This window comes from Haliotis rubra, unplaced genomic scaffold, assembly GCF_003918875.1.
Source record: "Haliotis rubra isolate DU_JTF1 unplaced genomic scaffold, ASM391887v1 Scf391, whole genome shotgun sequence".
NCBI classification, from domain to species: domain Eukaryota; kingdom Metazoa; phylum Mollusca; class Gastropoda; order Lepetellida; family Haliotidae; genus Haliotis; species Haliotis rubra.
This window is the reverse complement of record NW_025767070.1, coordinates 730,959-757,043: the sequence shown is the minus strand read 5'-3', so window position 1 is coordinate 757,043 and position 26,085 is coordinate 730,959. Positions and strand designations below refer to the sequence as shown.

Genomic DNA, 26,085 nt, shown 5'->3' with positions numbered 1-26,085 from the left:
CCAAGACCTGTGTTTTTCGGGTGCAGCTTTCCCTTTGTAAGTTTCCAAAATAGACGTCAAAACTGCTTATCGGAACAGTTGACAGTTGTTTCAACACATGCTGCAGACTCTGGGAGTGATCCTGTGACAAAAGACAGTCGTACCAGATTCCCACATGAACCTCAAATCCTCATCATTTTGGGATCGATGGTTCGAACTAGGTATAACAAAATCAAATCTCGTGACAAGACACCATTTTCAACGTCATTCAGATGAATGTTAATGATTTGACCTTCCGACTTCGTGGTGCCATTTCTGTGCAGCACGTGTATGGTGTGTAGGAGGATTTCTTATGTCACCGCATCCGAGAAACAGCATGTCACATTTCAGCAAATTCAGCAACCTCACAACCATGGGTAATATCAAGCGACCGTGTGTTCCCCACAGGGTAATACAAATCATGCTCATTGAACCGTATCCGTCCGACATGTCCAAAACACTGAAAGCGAGTACATACCGTGTGTAAAACTATCAATAGATTATGGGTTAGCTTGACCATTTAACATTGTTTGTTATTTGTGAATCAGGTATTCCTAATAGGCAAAAATAATATTGTAATGACTCAGGTGTATCTAATTGGTCCAGTACTATCAACATTTCGTGGTATGCCGGAGTGTAACACACGGAACATTTTTTAAGTTCAATTTCTATCAATAACGAGGAACACTACACCCAGAGCCCAATGCCATTGACTTCAGTGAACATTTACATAACACCTGTGTAAAACCTTGACGGATACAGTGCTTGTTTGTTTGTCAGTCATTTTGTTTGTTTGTTCTTTCGTTCGTTTATGTATTTACATATATAATTATTGATTAATTTATTTACAGGGTAACTGCTTAATATTAAGATTCATAAGACATTTGTAGGTTGGAATTTCGATATTTGCATTGCATTTTCATGTATTTACTGCATTAAAAGCGTAGGAGTGCTCACCGTTGACTGGTCAGTTGATTGCTTGGTGTCCACAATATCCGGCAATAACAATCAGTTGTACCAATGTTACGTTTATTATTTGTGAACATTATAATTTTAAATCTATGCAGCAAAAAACTAAAAACCTATACTTGAATAGATCATTTTGATAAATTAATAATTTCGTATAAAAAGTACCTGATCATTGCCACAGATTTCTGCATACTTTCTGCAACCGTAATGTCTGCCTATAAATCAATGCCTAACAGAAAAAAACCCAATATAAATGGTAAATCTTCGTATCCACTGATAATATATCTCTAACTCAACATTTTATTGACCAAGTGTGTCATCACCCGTTTGTTTACCTAATATCTCTGAAGGGGTACCATACAGGGTTTTTTCGTGCATAATACGATGTTGACCGATGGCGCCACCCTTTAAACTGGCCTATGCTCTAGTTAACAGTTAAAAGGCGTCGCTTGGCACAACCCAGCGAGGATAGCGCCACATACATGTCAAACCAGTCGTGATCATAGCCCGTCATTAGAAACTTTTGAAGAACAAGACGATCCATATTCAATACCACCACAGCTGCCTGGAGTGTTGTTGTCCTTCATTGTAGACATACATTTGCGCTCTATAGCAACAATAGATCACTTCTCTGTTGTTATCAAAAGGTAGACATTAAACCAGTCCTATGTTTAATACGTGTGTTTAAATATCAGGCAATACACAGCCCTTCACATAAGCCCGCTGTTCGCATAATCAAGTTTGGGTTTGTCGCAGTATTATTCACGATATCTGCACATCGTACAAACCATAGATAGTGTGGCTTTAGGATCACGGCTTATTACATAGTTATATATATAATACATGTATGTATATATTATATAATGTGCGTTATGTAATAATATAATTATGTAACATATGCCTTTCTGCTACCATGGAATCTGTTTCGGTAGATAATCAGGACAATTATTCTCTGCAGTTTTGAACTAACTATTCTCTGACGTTTTGAACTAACTCTTAAAGTAGCTTCTTGTGTCGTGACTGAGTAAAGATACACCATCGAACCGGAATTTACTGACAGAGTTAACAACGCAGGCATCCGTGTCAGGGGACAAACCGCTGACACCTAGTATGTAGCATTAAGCTTACAATATCGAGTCTCTTAACTTTTTACCAGATAGTGTACTTATCTGCCGCCCATAACACAAACAACTCTTTTCTAGGAACATGCTAGACAGCTTCCTGGTTTAGATGAATGGGAAAGGGGAAATAACTCCATAATGTCTAATTCACAACGAATGGGTTCAAACAGGTTTACCCAAGTTTACCCTTTCGGGGCCGTAGGTAGCCCGAGGGTCACAGGGGACAGCTGCCCTAAAAATTTTTACAGATTATTTTTTGTGCATCAAAGTATATGTAACACTCCTCTGGCAGCTCTGAAATCCACACCTCAATTAATGACGCACAGATTGCGGACAGCCCATCTGACAGATGATCGGTACCAGAATGATACACCTAATTACATATGATTACAACAACTATTAGTAAATAAAATAAGGAATTCAGGGCAATGACATAGACTTCCCGGAAACCACCCGAACATATACAGATTTATTGCCGTTATTCGGAAGATAGAGACCGCAGATCGAGTCAAGCTTGCACAGATTGATTTGGGGCAGCTCCACCTATACAGAAACGGGTCTACAGGGAGCAAGAGAACAGGATCCAGAGATTAAAAGACCAACTCCAGCAGAGACCTATGGTGGCTGATTAGGGCCATCGCCAGCCACCATAGAGAGCCAAGTCACCACTAGAATTCCTTGACGCCATCGGACACTTGACGCTCGGCTAAACCTCATTTTGGGATTCTGTGACTTTGTCTTATTCTATAGTGCTTTGTCTTATTCTTCTTTGTCCAGTGCTTCTTATGTTGTCCTATTCTCGGATTCAATATGGTTTGTCCATATTGTTGTAAATATATTGATAAATCTTAGTCCAGTGCTTATAGTGCTTTATCCTATTTGTCATACATAAGTACGGGTCATGTCATTCTAAACCCTCAAGGTAAAAGGAAGGAGATTAGATGTGCAATCATTTGTAAAGTTGTTTGTATAAGGGTGTGTAACTAATTGTACGTGTAACTAATGGGAGGATACATGTGCAATGCCTAATGATAATTAACGGACAAAAGACTTACTTAGAAAAAGGATTGCATTCAATCCACAAGACTCCAAAATATTGGACAAACCTGAAGATATCATTCACAGCAATTTCTGGACTGTCAACTGAATTTAATTATAATACAACTATTGTATATTAATACTTAAACTGAACAAGACAGTTTTTTTGCATATATACAGATATGTCTAAGCATATGTATAAAGTTTAGTTCATAGAGATTACTAAACGAGTGTCTGTCAGATACCATTTATTTTACAACGAGTTGTTTCAAACGTATTTAATGAGCGAAAGCGAGTTAAATACATTTTGAAACAACGAGTTGTAAGATAAATGGTATCTGACAGACACGAGTACAGTAATCTGTTTCTTACACACCATAAAATCGCACCATTTTATGGTCAAATAGATTCAAATTTCAAATTTTCTCATCGTAGCTGCGCAATAATACACAACACAACGTTTATGAATGAGTGACGTCACATGCCTTCCTAACGTCACTACTCATCCCCAATGTGACCCTCCACAATAAAGTTTCTGCCACCTCTTCGCGTCATCAAGGCAATGGTGATATTGCAAACTAGATAAGATCACAGAAAATTAATTAAACCCTCTAAAACGATCATGTTACCATGTAAATGTGGATGATTTTAATTCTTGCAAGCATAACATATTTGAGCGTGTGACGTCATCGTTATCGTTTGGTGGTTGTCGTCATCGGAAGATTGTTTTGGATAGCTCTGCAAATTTGTGTACGTTCAATGTTCGGTGTCGTCCCACGAGGCCTAAAATTATTCAATTAGGTAGGTGCAGTTCATTAGGCTATGTGGGACTTCTTGCCTCACTGGTTTTATGGGATTACGGTGGATTATTGCTGGACTGGTCCATTATTGACCACAGAAGGGTGAATAATAACAAACAACAAAACTCAAATATGATTGATTAATATTTATTTTAACGGTGATTTATCACATCTGTATCACTGGTTTTATTGGATAAGGGTGGATTGACCACAGGAATCATAACAACATATTATCATGTATATATACATTGACTTGTCAGCCAATTAATCACTCTATATGACATTTATAGCGATAATGGGTCATCCCCCTTGTCCGTGTCTGCAATCACATCAACTGGTCAAGGAAGTGCTACTGTTTCTCTATCTGTCCATTGTTGAGTCGTCGCCTGTCCATTGTTGTCAAAAACTGTATATATACACTCACATCTATATTGTAAAGTAGTACGAGTCCGGTATTCCGACTGCCTGTGTAAGACGTCCGCGAGCAGGATAATGCCGCTCGTAGGAAACGCCCTGATGTTGAGCAGGTACTCCGCTCACCTCATTTATATCTTGTATATTTGTTTGTCATGTAACTAAAGAAGTTTGAACTCAACGTACTCCTTCGTCTTGTCAACGTATTGTACGTACACTTCGTCGTAATTCTGAGCTAATTCGCCAGTCGACAACCTTGGCGCAAACCGACTGGACATTCAAAATAATCAGTGAACATATTATTATTACTTCTAACACAAGATTTTACAGATCTATAAATAATAAATTCAGTTGTTAAAGTCAGGGTTTAGGATGTAAAGGTACATCCAGGTGTGTCCTTATTCTCCAATACACTGGAAGGCGAGCATTCTCTTCCCACAGAGGTTACTCAAGTCATATCTTCCCACGTAGGTCCAATATGGCGGCCGCCATGGAGTTAGTTGATCAATATGCGAAGGATAGATTCGGTATTTCATGTTTAACTGAAAATCAGAAACTAGCAATAGAAAGTGGTTCCACAAATATCCCTCCTCTTCCGATGACTTATGTTGATGTGACACACAAGACATTTAATGGCTAGCTTTTCCGTTGTCAACGAGGGCGATGGAGACGCCATTGATCCGGCATTACATGACTGAGTTCTGTTTAGAAGAAACGCGCAGGGGAAGAGGTTCTAGTTTTCCCGAAACATACGGAAATAACCGCGGCTTTGCGAATGATCACTTTTTAAACAACGTCGCTGATTGCACAACTAGATCTGATTGCAACCAATCATGAATCCTAAACACTCGTACCATGAAAGTGTTTGTCAGTCACCCTTGCCGGCTGTTCTTGTTTTTCACATGCCCCTGTTTTACATAGAAAACAGCCAAATTATTTGATAGTAGTGTGTCAGTTTTATGTGATAATATAATGTACTGATGCTTAGACAACTTATTTACCATATTTGATAATGATATATTCCAAGGCAAAATGCTGTGCCAATGGCAAAAGAGCGAAGTTATTGATCTGTGGAGGGTCTTTACTTAAAGGTACTATATCACGCCACGCTTCTCGAAAAATGTATAATGCAGTTCTCTCAATAATACTAACTATCAGTCCTCAGGGACGCTACCATATAATTTATTTCAAAATAATTGCGTATCTAGATTACAATATTAATGGAAAAAAGCTTCATTAAGTCGACTCAAGTGCCTAAACCAGCCGAACATTATTTCATGCGAACCCCATAGAGTTATGTCCCTTGGAGCGCTCTTTACGAATACCCTACGCACAAATTTTGATTGAAATCAGTTCGGCAAACACCCACAACACACGCGTACCACAGTTTTCGATGTACGGAGCATTTGTTTACATTCCATATATGGCAAGTGTCGCTCTGTTTGATAACAGCTGTTCGCCTCTAAGTTTCAGTTTCAGGACAGTCATAAGGGATAATAAGTCTTTTATTGCAACAATCGGAAGATAAAGTGAGTGCATATGCCCCAATATATATAATGTAAATGTTGTCGAAAATGTGTAACATTGTGGCTTTAAAACTATTATGTGAACTTTCTCAGAACTATACCTAGATGTTTGACATAAACTCCTGTGGTTCTGCATATTGCGAAAACACAACCCATTTCAAACGACGGTACCACATCTGCATTCTAACCTATTTCTTTCAGGTAAATAACCTATTTCTTTCAGTGTAACATATGTTATATTTGGGATTACACTTTCTTAGTAAAGTAGAGATTCTAAAGTACTGTCGGAAACAGAAAAAACTGTATTTTCTCATTTATCTCTCCAATTTATGTAGTTGATATGTGAAAGTGTGAAATATCTGTGAAACCAAGTTCGGCCTAACTACAGTCTCAGTGGTAGAGAGATAGTAAGCGGAGAAAATGGACTTTACTGAGGGGAAATTAGTGCAGAAATGAGCAATGCGGGTTTTTTCTAAGTCCAAAAATACTTATTTGGAACAGACCATGGCTTTATGCAAATTAGTGTGCGGGTATATTGTATTACAAAGGACACTTTTTAAATGCCCAATTTGAAATTAAGCGTAGATTCATTATAAACGATAGCTGACGTAAAAAATAATAACTTTTATGCTGAAACTATCAAGGATGTAGCTACCATGGAGTCTCACTGTCACTATAAAAAGAAACAGATAGGAGGCAAAAGCAAAACCTGGGGTCGGGCTGGGGGATAGAGATATCAGCTAAGATAAGATAATCCTTTAGGGCAATTCTACTGGGGAGGTACACGGCACGTCATAACAATTTACAAATAACATCCAGCCGTGTCGATCTTCGGGTGGTCATGCCACCTATATACTACGATGCGTTTCTATGGTTTTCGGGTATCATACTCTTTTACATATCTCAACATAAACTTTATGAAAGAATGATACGTAAGATGTTTAGCAATAGATGAGACATAGTCAACACACATGAAAAAAGCACAAAATATCTTTGAGATGACCCTTTGTGCCTGTAGGCAGCACATGCATTTCATGCCAGGTGAGTCGACTGTCCGTCGTCATACCTGGCTGAGCGACCTAATTGCCATCTATAGTCTGATCTATTGTTTTCAGCGGCTATTCGTACTGTTTCTAAAGTTTTGCCCGATTTTACGAGTAAACATGCTTTTCTGGATATGGTATTACGCATCCCACTGAACGCCCAGTTAGGACGCAGTGGGTTATTTCGACATATACTATTTGCAATTGTGTAAATTTTAGGGATATAGAGTAACAGCCTAAAAACAGGTTTTTTTCTATTTCCGACAGTACTTTAGTACTTTTTTGGTTGAGTCCCATCCAGGATCTGGGTGCCGTTCCACTTACCGATCTTAGCCCTATGCCAATCGTAAACCCCTAAAATCCCAATCTTAGCGTGACGTTACGATCGGCATACCGTTCCACTAACCAATCTTACCTAAGTCAATCGTAAAATTAAGATTCAAAATCTAAGTTGCTCATGACCAACTTAGGATAGCTAAAATCAATCGTAGAGAAACCAAAATGGTGGCTTTCCTATTCTATGTGAAAAATAAGAGCGAGCGTTTCACCGTGAGCGTCCCCTAAAGTCCCTCATGAAATGAATTTGTATATTTCTGTGATGTAAACAAACACTGCACTGAAGCCTTACAAATGTCAGGCCAGTCTGACCACTGTCGTCATGGGAACACAACCGAGCGAGTCGGTGTAACACATTTGTACAACAATATTGCAACGTCATGGTTCAGAATAGGGACAGCCGTGAAGTGAACAATGTTCTGAAGCAAAAAGATACAAATATGTTTGATTTCACTGCGCATACACGTATTTGGTGGGGGATTCTAAAGGCAGGCCGCGTGTTATTCAAGACCACTGACAGATTCTACATACGTTATAGCCTCGTCACGCCTTGTTTATGCTGATTGACAAGGTTCAGGCACATATTAAAAGCTCTGACACAATTGACATTTTTAAAGTCCAGACTTAAAACCTGTTCTCAGTATATTACTTATAATCTCGGCTGTAAATATTCTCGTGTAAATTATCTGTACACAGCGCTTTGAGCATGCCCAAGGATGTGGAATAGGCGCACTATAAATATGCATTTATTATTATTATATTATGCTTGATACCCAGCGTTCTCACGCACTTGCACCTGAAACCAAGGTGCTCACTACCCTAATATTTTGCTCTAGGTTTTTTCTCCACGTTTACACTTGGTTGGAAAAATACCCATGAAGGCCCGGGTTAGAATATTGAACTTCAATAACCCATGCCTGTCGTAAGAGGCCACTAACGGGATCGGGTGGTCAGGCTCGCTGACTTGGTTGACACATGTCATCGGTTCCCAACTGCGCAGATCGATGCGCATGCTGTTGATCACTGGATTGTCTGGTCCAGACTCGATTATTTATAGCTAAGATACATAGCGTTCACTAACATGAACGCTCATGTTAGTGAACGCTATGCATCTTAGCTAAATTATTTACAGACCGCCGCCATATAGCTGGACTATTGCTGAGTGCGGCGTAAATCTAAACTCACTCACTCACTCAGTTGGTTCGTAAACTACTTTCTATCACTTGCTAGACTATCACTTGCTAAGATTGATCTTAGATAAGATCGGTTAGTGGAACGGCACCCTGTACTTTACTAAGAAAGTGTAATCCCAAATATAACATATGTTACATTTGACCACTTTCTAAAAGGGCATTGTGTATTTCATATTTCTTTCAGGTAAATAGTAACAGAGGCAGATTCACAGACGTTCCCGTGGACTGTCCAGGCTTCCCTGTTTTATTTTCTGCCTCAGTAGAACACCCGGCTGCACCCCGAACACCTTACTGTCTTCTGAGATCTACCAAAACTGTCACAAACTGCACCAGGGCTTGACGGGTGAAAAACCAGATTCCGCGCCAATGTCCTCATGTCCCTTTCTCCGGACCACCTTATAAGGATAAAAAAAACTATACTTATGCAAGGCTCATAAGCAGGGCACATGCAATGTAATTAGTAAGTAATTAGCTCCTATGTTACCTTTCCTATATACTTACAAAGAGAACTAAACATTTCAGCCAGGTCTTCCTGGTACTTCAAATCATATAGTTCCTTGTAAGGATATCTCGCTCTCAGGATGGTTCTTGTCATCCATCTTCTGTCCTCGGGCTGATCTTGAATCATTCGGATGGAGTTGACTTCTAGAAGCTTCACCAACAAAGCATATCCCTGTCGATGACAAATACACATTCACAATCAGCATGGACACAAAGGTTATGACGTTTTTGCTAAAAAGTATGGTAATGCCACGTATAAGGCAAGTATGTTAACTGAGTAAGAAATCTGCCTAAACCATTCAAGGATGCTATCTACGTTTGGCTTGACTCTAAAACCTGAAGACAAGTCCATTCCTCTTGTCATGGATTCCCAAACTACATAAAAATCCCTACAAGGAGTGATTTATTGCTGGTTCCAGCAAATGTACCACCAAATCCCTGTCTCAGAGATTAACCATGATCCTTGACGCTATCAACCAAGGACTTTCTCGATGTTCACATAATTTTTTTCAGACAGGCGGAATTAATGCCCTGTGGATTCTCAAAAACTCAAAGGATTTGTTAACATTTTTAGAATCTCAGAAACGGGCCGAGTTCCGTTCTGTCAACACTGTATACCACTATCCCATATAACAAACTTAAGGAAAAACTTCATTCCTTGATTCATGGGGCTTTTCTAAACAAATGTGGTGAACAAAGATATATCCACATATCTATCAGAGGTTCAGGACAATTTGTCAAAGAGCGGAATGCCCCTCTTTCAGAATTTGTTTGATCTAGGTTACTACATTCAAGGCCTCAGTAAAGCTTTCAGGAAGTTCTATGGTAGACATGCGAAGGATATCTCCAAATTTTATCAGTGACAAAAATGATGTCAGATTCAATTCCTTATTTTGACTTACGTTCATAAGTTCCCGAATATATTTCAGGTGAACAAATGACTAGACGGGTGCCACCGGTGGGGCAGGATATGCTCACCTTTTCGCGAACACCTGGTATCATCACTATTTCATGGTGATTCATAAACACATGCTCTGTAATTGTATCGCATGGTGACAATCACTGGATTGTCTGGTTCAGACCCTGTTTGTTTACATACACCATACAGCTGTAAGACTGCTGAACAAATATCTGCTCAGGATATAATCACAATTGTACAATCGACTCTGCTTTTGGCAGAGATTTCTTAAGATTGTGGAAAGGGTTTTGCCGATTCTATTCATGTAATCCAGTCAGTGTTCGCAATAGCCACTGGCCCGCTAGCCCGTGGCTAGTAGAAATCCAGTCGGGTCAGTAAATCTCCATAGTCACTGGCCCGAGTGGCTAGTGAATTTTCATGGGATCATTTTGTAAAAACATGTATATCACTCTCTCCGATTTGTTAAGTTATAATACACTTTTGAATAATGCAAGATTATGGCCTGATAAAAATGTTCATCATAATAGCAGCTTAATGATGAAACCCGTGGTTACATTCAAATTTCGGGCCAGTGAATAATTTTGTGGTCTTGTAACTTTCAGGCAGAGCTAGCCCGTCTGGCTACCAAAATTTGGAAACTATTTCGCACACTGAATCCAGTGTTCCCAGAAAATATAATAGATAAGATTTGTATTGTTACGTATTTTGTCTAATAGCTTTACTGTACAATAAGACAATATGAGCGGTTATTCTGAACACTGATCGATCAGTCACTGGATTGTCTGGTTTAGACGCACTTACCGGCAGCTGGCATATAGCTGAGGGAGCTCAATATTGAGCAACAAGCAAAACATAGGGAGCAGAATAGGTTACCACAAGTTCCGTGTACGTACACAGAACACACGGAGCAGGCCGTCTGATTTAATCAATAATACTGCAATAACTCGTTTTGTTGTTATCTGTTACGCTTACCTTGCTAAGATTTGAAGATGATGATGGGTCCAGCTCCACACAAGTCTTCTTCGTTTGTTTCCATGGTAAGATTTCTTCATCCGTGATTTTCTTTTGGCTAACCAGATTATCAGCTTTGTCAAAATCTAGAAAAGTCAAAAATAGGGTAGGTCTCTTCTCGTGGATCTTTAGATCTTCCACACGTAGCATGTTGTTTGCTCCCTTGCCAGTATTTGTGAGACCTTGACCTCTAATCGTGATGAGTGTTGGCAGCTATGAAGAACATGTCAGTATTTCACTTCATATACATGCAAAAATAACCCCTCTTTTGTAATATTTTACTTTTACTAGGAATTCTATCACTCTTTAGCAACAAGTCCCACAATGAAATCAGCTATTATTTCGAAAGTAACTTGCATAACTATCCAGAAGTTTGAATAATGTGTTTTGTGTATTTCATCAGATTACTGTATACTACAAGTAAGAAACCATACCATTGCTCAGTACAATATTGCAACAAAAGACTAACAAACAAGAAGCTGACATCTGGCACGTCCAAAGCTTCATGTTGTAGCAAGAATTGATATTAGATGCACAAAGCACCTACCCCAAATGAAAACGGGACCGTTATCAAGATGAACACCACAAGTGATCTAAGCTGTTGTATGGGCGACATGCGTTGTGACCGACTCACTGGACACAATAAGCACATGTTTCCAACGTACATCTCTATTGTTTCTTTACCGCTTTCCGAGAGAGGAAAGTTCGGGAGATCAGCAACAGAGCTTGTGTTGAGCTTGTTCCAGGGCAAAACTCGTTCACCGAGAGTCACGTCAGCATCCTTGACAAGACGAGCTTCAATTCTCCCCCTCTTCCTTGACACTTCAAATCTGCTCGTGTTCAAAGCGATTCCACATGAAAGACTGAGCGTTTCTCTAAAGCTTGATTTCCTGAAGCACGAAAAGCACTATATTAAGAAAACCTTGGATAAATAGGAATCATTTAACACCTGCATCATTTCCTTCAACATCCCGCCACCACCATAGCATAAAACAGGTGAAATGGTCAATGCTTTGGAGGACAATAAAGACTGGCTAGTCTGGCGCTGACGTCATACATTTACAGCACATGTGAATATAGTTACGGTTTAGAAATTGCTGATATAAAAAGGCTTGTGAGTCCCCTTTAAACCAGCAAAATAAAACAAAAACATCTCTATAAGGCTCAATTATATATTGAATAAACAAGCTTACAATGAATGTCTCTTGAGTGGTGAAACGTCGATGTTAGCAGACAGATGAGTGCAAGTCCACAGTAGTCCCTCCATAAATCTCAACAACCATCCCTTATATACATATTATAAACTTCTAGACTTTTCTAACCCACGCCACACTACAATCTACTCACAGCCTACAGCATTGTACACAGCGGAAGTAAAGCAATTCAAAGGGCAGGTAACTCCCAAGCCCACTCTCAACAGGAGTAATTCATAGCTTAAGTTAAAGGTGTGAGTTCAAATCCACACTCAGCGCTTTAAACCTTTGTAACCCATAATACCTAAAAGTTGATTAATGTGACATTGCAATTAACAAAGTCACATCTTCATAACAGTAGGCTTACTCAAATGTTTTTCAGCGTCTGAAACCAGTTCCATACCTACGCCCTTCTTGAATATAGTAACGTTTTAACACATCATGGTATGGCATAGTCCACACAGCATAACAATGGAAACCCAATATGGATACTCCAGGCAACTGCTGCAAGATTTACTACTTTCAGTAAGGCAATTGCCAATAGTATGACGAATACAATAGTATCATATTGTTGACCATTTTGGTTTTCGATATATTTGAAGGTTACAGTGGTCCCTTTATATAATTTTCATCACTTAATTATCCTTTATATCCAGATTAATCTGTTTTGTAAGAATGACTATTCTATCATTGACGTTACGTCTGATATCAGGTGGTTTGTCAGTGATTTCGGGAGAAGAAATCAGCTTTTTGTAGCTTTGAAGAAAATATCTATATCGATGTCGAGAGTCTTATCGGTATAAAACTTGGACCGTGCTATTTGTCCTGTTTACTAAGGACAAATACAACAATATTGTCTTCAGCTTGTAATTTGGAAAGGTTAAAATCAACGTCATCAGGTATCTAAGGCAGTTCAAAAGGATGTGAATGAAACAGTGGAAAGTCCACACACACTGCAAGTTGTATGATGTTCATTTTACCAGTGAGTAAACTCAAATAAAAAACTCACCCATTGTGGCTGTTCTGTAGAACTATAACATATGGATCTCCATCTACACAATCCATGCTGAATCTCCCCTTCTTCAGACATTCTGGGTCGGTTTGGATGGTCACAAGATAATGATCTGTGTACTCAACCAGGGTCTGTAAACAATATACACCTTGGTATATGTAGCCTTGACAAACTAGGGTCTGGTTTTCTAACTAACGGCCTGCGATTAGTATGCACTACATAATCGATTATTATATGATGAAGTAGGATAAAATATCAAGCGGACGATTGAAATGCTGTTTCAATGAAAACATATATTCTCGTCATCACTCTGGTGCCAGCAACCGGATCACTTTGGCTTTCTTCACAAATACAGCTGACACACCGTGAGTAAACCGCTTTGTTTGTCGTTGTAAAGCAGAGAAAGTGTTTGTCCGGATTTCGATCATACCACTACTGCAGACCCAAACAGAAGCTTTTGGGTAGGTACAGCAGAGAAGTGTCTGTTTTTGTGAAACCCGATGTTGACGAGTATATGTATAGAGTGCTTGAAGATTGTGTTGTTCTTTTGTTTCACTCCACGAGACTTGGACTTGACAAAGATATTGTGTTAATGTTTGTCTACATATCACCTGAAAACTCCCCTATATATATTGGTAAGGATTTTGATGGCATCCAGCTTTTGGAACAATACGTCGAAACCATAAAGCATAATTTTTATCAGCATCGTATATTACTTGTAGGTAATTTTAATGCAAGAATGAAAACATTTTAGATTATATTCCCTGTGATGATTTCTACTATGTCCAAAACAGCAGTGAGGACTACCCAAGTGATAACTTCCAAACTTCGCGCAATACGAAAGACAACATTAGATATAACAACTATGGAGTATCCCTTGCAGAAATGTGTTGTACACATGGTCTACATGCTTTGAATGGAGGGATGTTTGATGACAAAGAAGGCAATTTCACTTGTGTGACCCATAATGGTGCTAGTGTAGTGGATTACTTTCTAGCAAGTACTGATCTATTCCCCCATTTCAGCTCTTTTGGTATTCATGAAAGAGACGAGTCAAACCATTTCCCTCTATATTGTTCTATTGATCTTCCTGGTGCAGTTTCAACTGAAAGGTGTAATGATGACAACAATTCCAATCAGTCATGTGTTATGGGTCAACGGGATAAAATACAACTGGTCCCCTGAAATGCGCAACATATTTTAAGTTGATTTTCATGAATTGTTTATAATGCAGTATGACACAATACATAAACAGATTGAAGAAAAAGTGGAAGAAAGTGTCAAAGCATTAACTGATCTCTACCAGGCTGCAGCAGAGAAATTCAAGAGAGTTTACAATAATTATCTTTCCATGTATTCCAAGCAGCCCCCCTGGTGGGACTCCGAATTAAAGCATATCAAACAAAAGAAATACTCAGCTCTTAGAGCACATAGATCAAGGGCCTTGGTGAAAACATTGATTCGTATATATGTCAAAAGAAACTTTTCAAATCTACATTTCAACTGAAGAAAGACCTATATCTTCAAGATCAAAGGAGAAAACTTAGTGACTCAAGAAATGACCCTAAACAATTCTGGAGTGTATTAAAATCAAATTCAGTTTCTCGTTCAGAGACTCCTCATATTCCTGTAAACAAATGGCATGATCACTTTCGGAACCTTTTATATTGTCAATCTACCAATGATGTTATTGATGAGGCATTGTGTGAGGATATAAATGACAACATTGCATCACAGTTGAATGATCCCTTTTCAGAACATGAAGTATTTTCTAGTCTTCAAAACATTAAGAGTGGCAAATCAGCAGGAACAGATGGCATAGCCGGGGACTTTTTCAAGGCTTCTAAAAGCTATATTGCACCATTATTAACTAAACTATTCAATAAGTTATTTGAAGATGGCATTTTCCCTGAGGCTTGGGGAAAGAGTATCATCTGCCCCTTGCATAAATCAGGAAGCAAACTGGACCCAAACAATTTCAGACGTATTTCTTTGATCAACTCAATGTGCAAAATTCTTACTTCAATAATCAATAACAGATAACAACAATGGTGCGATGACAACAACATAATCTCAGAGTGTCAAGCCGGCTTTCGACATGGTTATTCAACCACTGATCATATATTCACCTTACAAGCTATGGCAATCAAGTATTTATCAAAGAAGAAGGGGAGATTCTATTGTTTGTACATAGACTTTACGAATGCTTTTGACTGCATTAATCATCAAATATTGTTTAGGAGCCTTATGAGCATTGGTGTGAAGGGGAAATTTATGAAATTTATCATCAAGATGCACTCATCATTATGTGCTTGTGTCAGAACTGATACTGGATTATCATCTTATTTCAACTGTAATGTTGGCACAAGGCAAGGATGTATTTTAACTGTTGATACCACCGCTATTGTATTTACTACCGCTATTGTATATACCACCGCTATTGTATTACCACCGCTATTGTATATACCACCGTTGTTGTACATACCAACGCTATTGTATTTACTACCGATATTGTATATACCACCGCTATTGTATATACCACCGTTGTTGTATATACCACCGCTATTGTATTTACTACCGATATTGTATATACCACCGTTGTTGTATATACCACCGCTATTGTATTTACTACCGCTATTGTACATACCACCGCTATTGTATATACCACCGCTGTTGTATATACCACCGCTATTGTATTTACTACCGATATTGTATATACCACCGTTGTTGTATATACCACCGCTATTGTATTTACTACCGATATTGTATATACCACCGCTATTGTATATACCACCCTTGTTGTATATACCACCGCTATTGTATATACCACCGCTATTGTATATGCCACCGTTGTTGTATATACCACCGCTATTGTATGTTACTACCGCTATTGTATATACCACCGCTATTTATATACCGCTATTGTATATATACCGCTATTGTTGTATATACCACCGTTGTTGTATATATACCGCTGTTGTATATATCGCTATTGTATTTACTACCGATATTGTATATACCACCGCTATTGTATATACCACCGTTATTGTATTTACTACCGATATTGTATATACCACAGCTATTGTATTTACTACCGATATTGTATATACCACCGCTATTGTATATACCACCGCTATTGTATTTACTACCGATATTGTATATACCACCGTTGTTGTATTTACTACCGATATTGTATATACCACCGCTGTTGTATTTACTACCGCTATTGTATATACCACCGTTGTTGTATATACCACCGCTATTGTATTTACTACCGATATTGTATATACCACCGTTGTTGTATATACCACCGCTATTGTATTTACTGCCGATATTGTAAATGTCACTGCTATTGTATTTACTACCACTATTATGTCTACCACCGCTACTACGACACTATTCTGTGCTGGCATTGTAATGACTTGTTATTACTGCAGTGATGTGTATTGATATGTAAACCTAGATATTTTCAAAGTACAATTCTTAATATCATAACATTCGTTGCATTTCCGTGTTTGTTGTTCACTGTTACAGATTTGAGTGCTAACTATTACTTCTATTGAGAAATCAACACGTTACAATCATAATCATGTAAAATGTACTTACATTGCTTTTCGTCGTGGCTGTGGGTTGAGTTCACAGATTGGCATCAGATGTTTGTTTTTAATATAAAAGTATAAACAATACAATTCATTAGACACATACAACTTGTATAATCCGTAGCTCAAAACCTCTGCGAAAACAGCACGAAGTCAGTGATTTCGTTCTTTGCGTAGGTAGTACAGTCCCGCCCATTCTGTGTTGAACTACACTGGAATCAGCAACCCCTCAGTGGGCGTGGCCTACATGTTTTACGGTTCATGATTAAATTATTGGATGGTTAGCCAATCAGATGCCGTGAAATCGCTTGCAATTTATTCACATCATTATATCGCGTTGAATGACATTACAGATATTGTGAGTATTCACGAGAATTCAGAAACTCGAAGACATCCGGTTGAATAAGTGATTAATGACGGCCAATATTATTTCTAACATCTAAGAGTTTGTCACTACTTATTTCATTGAATACAATCTGTGAATAGGAGTGATATTACTGATAGTTATTTTAGTTTGTATATTTAAACTGTTATCTCATGAAATGAAACATATTTTTATCACTTCAAACGTAAACACACTTGAATCTTTACAACACTTATGTGTATGAACTGATTTCTTTACACATATTGTTTTCCTTTACGGATGAGCGTCATGTAACCCTTGGACGACTTTCAGACAACGAGTCATGTCTTGTAAACTTTTGAGCAGAGCATTTAGACAAATAGAAATCAGGTGTTTGTTTCCATAACGACGTTAGAGTTACCTTTAGCAATATTCTGAACCCTTTGCAGAATATTTTCAGTTGCACTTTTGACACACGCCTTTGTGACATGTCCTAAGGGATCTCGACCGTCTAAACCAGGACATGTTTTCACCTTTTCAAGTGCTGCAGATACTGCGTCTGATACTGAAATATATACCAATCAATTTTTACATATTATATGTTCCCGAAAATAATGTATTGTCATGTTTTACATTACGGCAAATAGAGTTATATATTAATACTGCATGTTGTAAAACATCATGCTTTATGGTCCCAGATTTATAAGCCAAATATAGCATAAAACACCATCCTTATCCACGTCGCCCAACACCTTCCCCGAACACTGTCCCCAACAACGACCCCTCCCCTCCCCATCCCCATCCCCATCCCTCTCAAACATCGTCACCCAACATCGCCCCATCCTCAGAAAAATGTGGACCGCAATTGTATGTTCACTCTGGCAAACGTTTTGCCATTGACTATGCCAAGATTTATGTATACATAAGCAGTATCTGGTTCTTTCAAATGTTAGGTCGATGATTGATAGATGTTGACTTAAACGGAGAGATATTTTAGATAAAATGTCACATACCTTTTTCATCAAGAGTAATAGCTGTTAATTGTTTCTGTTCCCGAGCTGTTTTCCATTTCAATGTCAACTTTGTAGGTACGTGGGTAGACTGAGATGGCGGGAGACTCCTGGTCAATGAAGTGACAGGGTACTTAAAGCTTGTTAATGGTCAAGTTGTGTCAAAGTCCTGCACTCACGAATCATAGGCAACAACAGTAACGCCAGTTAACTATAATTCATAGAATCATCACGGCCTTTTAGGATCATATCTCTGCGGATAATTGACATCGGGTATTCTCAGTTTACATTTCAAGTGAAATGGCGTTTGGGATCACCAATGTTCTTTTTGAAATGACATCATGTGTTCGACCGTATGTTCCGGATACCAGTCAAATTGTGCAATCATGATCTGTATTTCCTAAATTTGTGCTGTAACAAAGCAATACCGGGTACTTACTCATGTCCAAGAGAGAGTTCTTCAGCTAGATGAAAACCAAACACTGTCGGATACATCAACAGTGGCACATCAATGCAGCCAGAGAGATACCTTTCCACTGAAACGACGCCTTCTAATCTTGTGAAGTCAAAACTCTCTGTCCTCAGCACTCCGTTAGGCCTGAACAGTAACATATTAAGCAGATTAACATGAGTGATTGAGTTAGTGAATGTAACGCTACTACGAACTGTGCTTATGCTATTGGAGGCGGGTCTGCCAGGGAACCTCCTACAGGTTTTACCCTGCACCACTGAAACGAATGACGAGGGTGATCGGGAAGAAAGGGGTTCGAACCGATGACTTTGTTACACGACTGGGAGACAAAATTCTGCAAAAGGAATTGTGGCCCCATGACATCTTTCGATACATTGCCTCCCCTTGCTTTTCATTGATGGTTGGTACTATAGTGTTCTGACATCACATTTGATTATATAGTTTATCGTTTATTTCCACAATGCATTTGTGGCCATAGGCCCAAATACATGATACAATAATAATATGGGTGATATTAAACAATCATTTTCGCTTCTTAAAAGCAACATGAATGAATGCCATTAATTTTGTAAGCACAGAGTGTGAAGTTGTTGACATAGGTTTTGAGGACATCTATATTGATGGGTTCCTCATCACATAATAGTAGAATAGTTTCTGATGGTGTCAAGGTAGGGGCATATCAAAGTAAAATGATACAGATCTTCGATTTCATATCGATCACAGTATGGACAGATACGTTGCTCACGGGGCATATTTGATATTCGGCCTCTGTCAATCTGTAGACTTGTATGTCCAACTCTTGCAAGAGCAAACTGGCGCGCAAAAGTTCGTAGTGAAGATTCTAATAAGTATTCTTCAGCATCAAGAGTTGTTTTCTATGTTGAGTATGTATCATATCTTGAACTGCTGGTTAAAGGTCATGCCATTGTTGAGAACTGATATATTTTAAACGCTGTTTAAAGTCCAGATTATACAACATGCCATATGCCTTGCGTGGTAGTCGATGAGACGGGAGATGAAGGAGTCTGATCCAGTACTTGATGCATCTGACGGCACTATCCACATACAGAGGGCCATAGTATTTGGTGTGTTTGTACCGGTTCCAATGTAGCGTTTACAAGCTAGATATTGAACTTTCTCAATTGCGCCTACTCGTGTGTGTCCCCATATTTCACTTTCGTATAACAGAATAGGCATTATTTTAGTGTCGAATATTTTGAAACAGGTCTTGAATGGTAACTTTCCATATGTCCACATTATAGTAAAATTACGTAAGATGTTCACTAAGGAACGTTTGCCGTTAGTTGCAAGGTGAAGGACGGATTGACGCAGAGACAGGGTTGGTGTTAGCATGATCCCTAGGTATTTGTAACTTGGGTTCTAAGGGTACCTTATGCTCAAGTCTTTAGATGATAGTGGTAGAACTACATGGGCATCAAAAGTTAAAAATCTTCTGTTTAATTTTGGTTTTGGATATGTTTGGTTGAGCCAAGATGTTGGTGATGTAAAGTTGTTTATAAGCTTATTTAAACACAGATTATCAGATAATTTAAAACAGTCCTGGTACTCTTCCCTGAGTAATTCTTCCAAATGCAACTATTATCAGTATTTTAAATCAGCGTTAAATGTTGAATGTTATTTATCGTTTAACCTTTCTACATTTAAGAGCTGTTTTAGCACAATTTAGGTGTAGTAATTTTAAAATAGCTGTAGAAACTGGGCGTTATAACAACACTGATTATAATCAAAGATTGTGTATATCATGCAAATCTAAAGGTCTTACCTATATTGAAGATGAATTCCATGTACTGTTCATTTGTGAGTCCTATTAACAACCTAAGAGAGAGGTTTATTACAAAATGTGTTAAAAAGCCTTATACTGTATATTCTTTAGCAAATCTTTTCAAGAATACTAATGTAGACACTGTAAAATCTGTTGCCTTGTATCTATTTTATGTTAAGAGGATTATTATAAACACACATGAAAGCACATTGTGCCCCTGAATACACTGAAATTTCCTTTGAATGTATTTTGGGCCTATGGCCTTTTACTGCAAATAAACTCTGTCTCTGTCTCTGTCTCTGTAACTTGATACAGGCTCGATCTCTTTGCCATTGTAAAACCATCTAAAGATTCCTCCTTTTCTAAAGACGACAACATTTGTCTTCTGTAGGTTAACTGACAGGCCCCGTGTTTCACAGAATGTAGACAGGATGTTGAGCTGTTGCTGGAGACCGTTGACCCTGTCGGACATTAGGATTACGTCGTCAGCAAACAACAGTAGAAATAGATCGTATAGATCTGGGTATAGCTGTATTTCGCCTTTGCACTCCTGTAATATCACATCAGCGAGTCCATTTATGAACAGAGAGAAAAGGACCGGTCTAAGAACACATCCTTGTTTGAGACCAACTGGACAATCAAAGACTTGCTTGTACGCCCTCCACTACATCTAACAGAAGCTGACACTCGTGAATACATGGATTCAATAATGTGAAGCATTTTCCCCCTTAGGTTGATGTTTCGAAGTACGTTAATCAGTTTTGTTCTATTGATAGAATCAAATGCTTTCCTAAAGTCAATTAGAGCTACATATAAGCGACCTTTTCTTTTACTGAGATATTTCTGTACGCAGGCAGTTAGTGTGAAGATGTTGTCCGTAGTAGTGTAGCCCTAACGAAATCCTGCTTGTTCTTCACATATCTTGTGATTAATTTCGGTCCACGTCGATAGGCGCTTGTTAAGGATAGATGTGAAAACTTTTCCAAACACACCGTTTAAGGTAATTCCCCGGTAGTTATTCGGGTCTTTGAGGCACCCGCTTTTATGTATAGGAACAATAATGCCACTTCCCCAGCCGTTGGGGAAAACACCTATATCAAGGATTTTGTTGAAGAGTTTTTCTAAGTAAGGCAATACATGTATATACTTGAGTGATGGTTTTAGTAATTCTGGTATTATATAATCCGGACCACTCTTTAATTTATTCACAGCTTCCGTTATTTGTTAAGCTGTAATGGGGACACCAACAGTACAGTCTATATCATGATCCCCTGGAGTAGTCCTTTCCTGGGTATCACCTGCAGAGAAAAGTTCTTTAAAATGGTCAAACCATTCCTGAGGTGGAATGGGGTAATCTTTTCTCACAGTACCATTCATTCACTTGACCTGCTTCCAAAACGCTTTGCTATCGCATACAGATTCTTCCAGTAATGATGTCTGTGCTTGGTTCTAACAGAGGTCTTATATCTGTTACGCAAAACTCTGTATGTATCGAAATGAGATTGGATCTTCGTAGTCCTATATGTTCACAATGCTTTTCTGGCCTCAACTTTGTTACCATGACATTCTCTATTATATCAAGTGTTTTTAAGCCGCTTACAGAAAGGTTTGACATTGATGCATGTTCAAGTATATTTTCCGTGAATAAACCAACAGATTGGTTAATGCTTCTGTCAATTAGGTCTATAGCATTATCTAGAGCAAATAGAAATTCTGGAGACATAAGAGCTATTTCAAATTGTTCACGTAAGCATTCCATCCACACATATCTGTAACTGTGTGTACCCTCTGCCCTGGCTGTGTTGGTGTTCGTTGTCAAACCAGACAGTAATGTCACTTAAATTGCTTGGTGTTGAGACTCGACTCTTGACAAGGACTTGTATATAGAGAACAAGTGTGTAGATATCAGACAATAGTCTATGAGACTAGATCCATTGTGACATGGGTATGTACACACGCCGGTACTGGAGTCACTGCCACATCTGCCGTTCATCATGTGGATGTCCAGCGATATACATAAGTTAATCTAACTTCTTTCAAATGGATTAACTATATGTTCTTCTGACACACGTGGTATATCAAACGGATCTTCATTGTGTCCTGTTATATCATCAGCAGTAGAATCCTGCAGATTTCCGGTCCGAGCATTGTGGTCGCCACCAAGTATGACGACTGGCTGGGAGGTGCAGTCCTGGAGGACGTCCAGGATATCACTTTATAATATGGTTATTCCGTTTTTGTCATCACAGTCTGAATAGAAAGTAGAACTTGCTGGGGGTACATAAACACAGGACCGCCTCCGTGGTGTAGTGGTTAGAGCGTCCGCCCGGAGAGCAGAAGGTCGCGGGTTCGATCCCCGGCCGCGTCATACCAAAAGACGTAAAAATATGGTACTTGTTGGTCCCTGCCTGGCGCTCGGCATTAATGGGTCGGCTCGGAGTCAGTATACTGTGTCTGAGTGTGGTATTCATGCTTCACTGCGGCATGGTATCTCAGTGGGCTAGCACTATAAACCCAGCTTCAGTCTGGGCTAGTACAAGCAACCGCACATACACATACACACGCATGCACGTCGTCATATGAGCGAAATATTCTCAAGCACGACGTTAAACCCAATTTCACCCCACCTCACCTCACATAAAAACAACAATATAAAACATGTCTATCAAATGCAAAAAGTTCATTTTTTATACCCAGCTGTGTATTCATAGTTGAAATCAGCAGTATTCATAGTTGGCCATGTTTCTACCATACCAAAAATGTCATGGCTTTTCACAAAGTTAATAAAGTCTTCATCATGAAGTTTATTTTGAATACACAAATGATAGGCATTCTGATTGGGCCTGGCCTGTTTGCTATAAGACAGGCGACTCTCCGTTGCCTGCCTCGCTCTGTATGTATAGTCCGTAGCTTTGTCACATGGAATCGACAGGCCAACGCTGGTGATTTGTTTCATAATTTAGGCCACCGGAATATAAAAGTTGTTTAACAAACGATCATTATTTTGTTGTCACTTTTCGCTATTTCTTACGAGGGGGGAACACTTGCTGGTAGAACAGCCAGATAATCAAAAAGCGTGTGCAGTGACATTTAAATTTCACACGTGCAACTCGCACACCTGGCTGTCCGACTTTGTTGACGTTTGATATTTCGCCATTTTCCCGATCTGTCTCAAGCCGGGTGGTTGACAGAAACATCCTATTCTGGTTCTCCAAGCTGCTAAATCAGTCATTTTCACACGTAAGGAGTCTCGCGATACAGTTAGATAAAGCAGGTACACTCTGGGGAGGGTAACGTCAAGTTAAAATGTCGTTTTTCATGAATTTACATTCATGCTCAACAAACTGGACTCCCTTACCGGACGCATGCGCAAATATGTGTGATTTGGTCAATTAACACTAATTGGGATACTTGCTGTTTCAGTCTGTCGCGTGAACAACTCAGCACAGAGACCAGACCAATTCTATCTGCCAAATTGGATGTGTCGATGAAGTCAAACCGGAGACTTTCTGGCAGGTCCTTCTTGCACACTTCGGTTGCCTCTCCCAGCCACATGTAGATCTACAAAACAATACACCATGCCGTGAAAATAACAATCTTATTTACAAGACACTATTTACACTATATAGAATACACTAGGAGCTTTTGATCAACGTTTTCAAACATTGGTTTTTACTATGGAATGTGCGTGTGCGTGCGTGTGCGTGTGCGTGTGCGTGTGCGTGTGTGAGGACGGTGGTGGATATATATACTTTTCAATCCGACCTTAAAAGTTTTTCGGAAATCCTCTTTTATTTTATGTTATTTATGAATGACATCGGAATTACTGCCGCTTCCTGTTTCAACCTAAATCTTGTTAACCTTTCATTCAGTATAGCGTCTGTACCTTGAGAACACAGTCATCTTCCATTGCTGCCTGGAAACTTTCCACCCACTTCTTTAGCATCTCCATACAGAGGGAGGCGAGAGTCACCGTATACCCATCGTACCTAGGTGTGACCACAGTTCACGTGAGCATACAAAAATATATAGCAACGACAACTTTGTATGCACGACCGGATAATGAATAGAAATAAGTCTCTCATATTTTCCGTGTTATGTGAAAAGAAAACTCTCTCACGCTTACAAATAAACGCTAGGCACCTTGATGATGTTTCTATACCTGTGGAGTTCCAGGTCGATGTCGTGAGAAAAGTATGGACAGCATTCGTCAGGGACAGCCCATGTATTACATCCAGGTCTCAACAGGGTCATGTTGCCACTGAAGCTATCCACCACCCGTTTAGACGAGAGCGATTGTAAATTGACCCTCGTAACTCCAGTTGTGATATAGTCGCGGATCTCCTGATGGTATCTGCTCATATTAAAGAAGCATATTAAACAGTAAGTGGATGAGTCTAGTTATATACCGCATTTAGGGACATAAGAAATGGGTTTCACACTATGTGACCATGTGGGGAATCGAACCCGAATGAAAGGATCCGCTGAACCACTGGTTTGTCATTTGAAGTTATACTAGCCTATTGATTGGGTAATATTACCCCTTTTTGAGGATTTGGAGAACGATCTATTGAATTACTGTTGATTTATTGATATATGTTTAATACAAGTAATTATGTATATTTTTTTTGCAAATTTGCCTAAATGTTTAGTTATTAGTGCGTGGCAAATGATTATTTTTTCCACATCCAAGAAACTGTCGGAAATGACATATGTAGATAGTCATACTATCTTGCAGACACCATACACCAACTGGACCATCGCAATTATAACATTGAGACGGACTTCTCTTGAACTTTAACGTCCATTTGATTTGCTAGAGGCGTAGTATGTTGTACAAAGATGGCAGAAATATAGAATTAATGCTCTATGTCATTGTTTACTTTGATGTGTTTGATTCATTTTGTACATATTGTTCTCAAGTAATGCATTGATTCAATCAATTACGGAATCAATCAGTACGGAAATAGATAGAATACATTTAATAAATATATAGACATATGATTGGAGCGATGTTCGAAATAACGAAAATCACTGTCGTATGTATATGCTACTCTGATGTCCCACCTGACTGTTAGATGAATATATGGAGACGTGGTTCGTATGCTAATGAGTAGGTGACATACCTGTCCTTGAGTCGCTGTACTTGGTCAAGGCGACCACACTGGGCACTCACATTCTTTGAAACCCAGTCTACTGCTGTCTGGGGTAGGTCAACTTTAGGACGGACCAGTTCTCCTGTTGTCCAGTCCATGATTAACTTTGGCATGTCTGATCTGTACAGCCGATTTAGGAATTCCAATCTTGTATCTGTCATTTGTTTACCATTCATTTCAGCTTTCTCCATACCACGAAGAGCCCTTTTGATGGAGTCTTCACTTTTCATATTTCCAAAATACACCCCATTATTGCCTGACTGGACTAACGACACTTCCATCATCACTTGCTTCAGCCTCTGTAGGTGTTCCTGTGACAACAAGACATCATACCAGACTCCCCAAAGAAACTTCAAATCTTCCGAGTTATCTGGATCAATTGTTCCAGCGAGGTAGAGCAAAATCAGATCGCGTCCCAAGATACTGTCTTCAATGTCATTGAGGTGGATGTTGATTGCCTGATCTTTTACTTTTGTGGTTCCTCTTGTCTGAAGCTCGTGAATGGTGTGTAGGACGTTCCTGACATCTCCACACCCAAGTAACAGCAGGTCACATTCCTTGTCAACCTGACATCCAAGCGTCACATCAACTGACCTCGTGTTTCCAATAGGATAATACAGGAACAGTG

The 26,085-nt window shown here is 39.0% G+C and overlaps 1 protein-coding gene across 1 annotated transcript; it reads right to left on the bottom strand.

Moving 5' to 3' along the window:
- Positions 1-8,601: 8,601 nt before the first annotated feature.
- On the bottom strand, positions 8,602-25,845 carry LOC124286798. Its single transcript, XM_046723235.1, has 13 exons — positions 25,428-25,845; positions 24,464-24,655; positions 24,188-24,290; positions 23,717-23,862; positions 18,486-18,644; positions 18,050-18,156; positions 17,458-17,601; positions 16,701-16,717; positions 13,092-13,225; positions 11,437-11,779; positions 10,851-11,102; positions 8,960-9,131; positions 8,602-8,853 (listed from the first exon to the last, which is right to left on the bottom strand). Exons 1-13 carry the CDS (start codon positions 25,739-25,741, stop codon positions 8,831-8,833), a joined length of 2,106 nt encoding a protein of 701 aa, XP_046579191.1. The 5' UTR covers positions 25,742-25,845; the 3' UTR covers positions 8,602-8,830.
- Between the last annotated feature and the right edge of the window lie 240 nt (positions 25,846-26,085).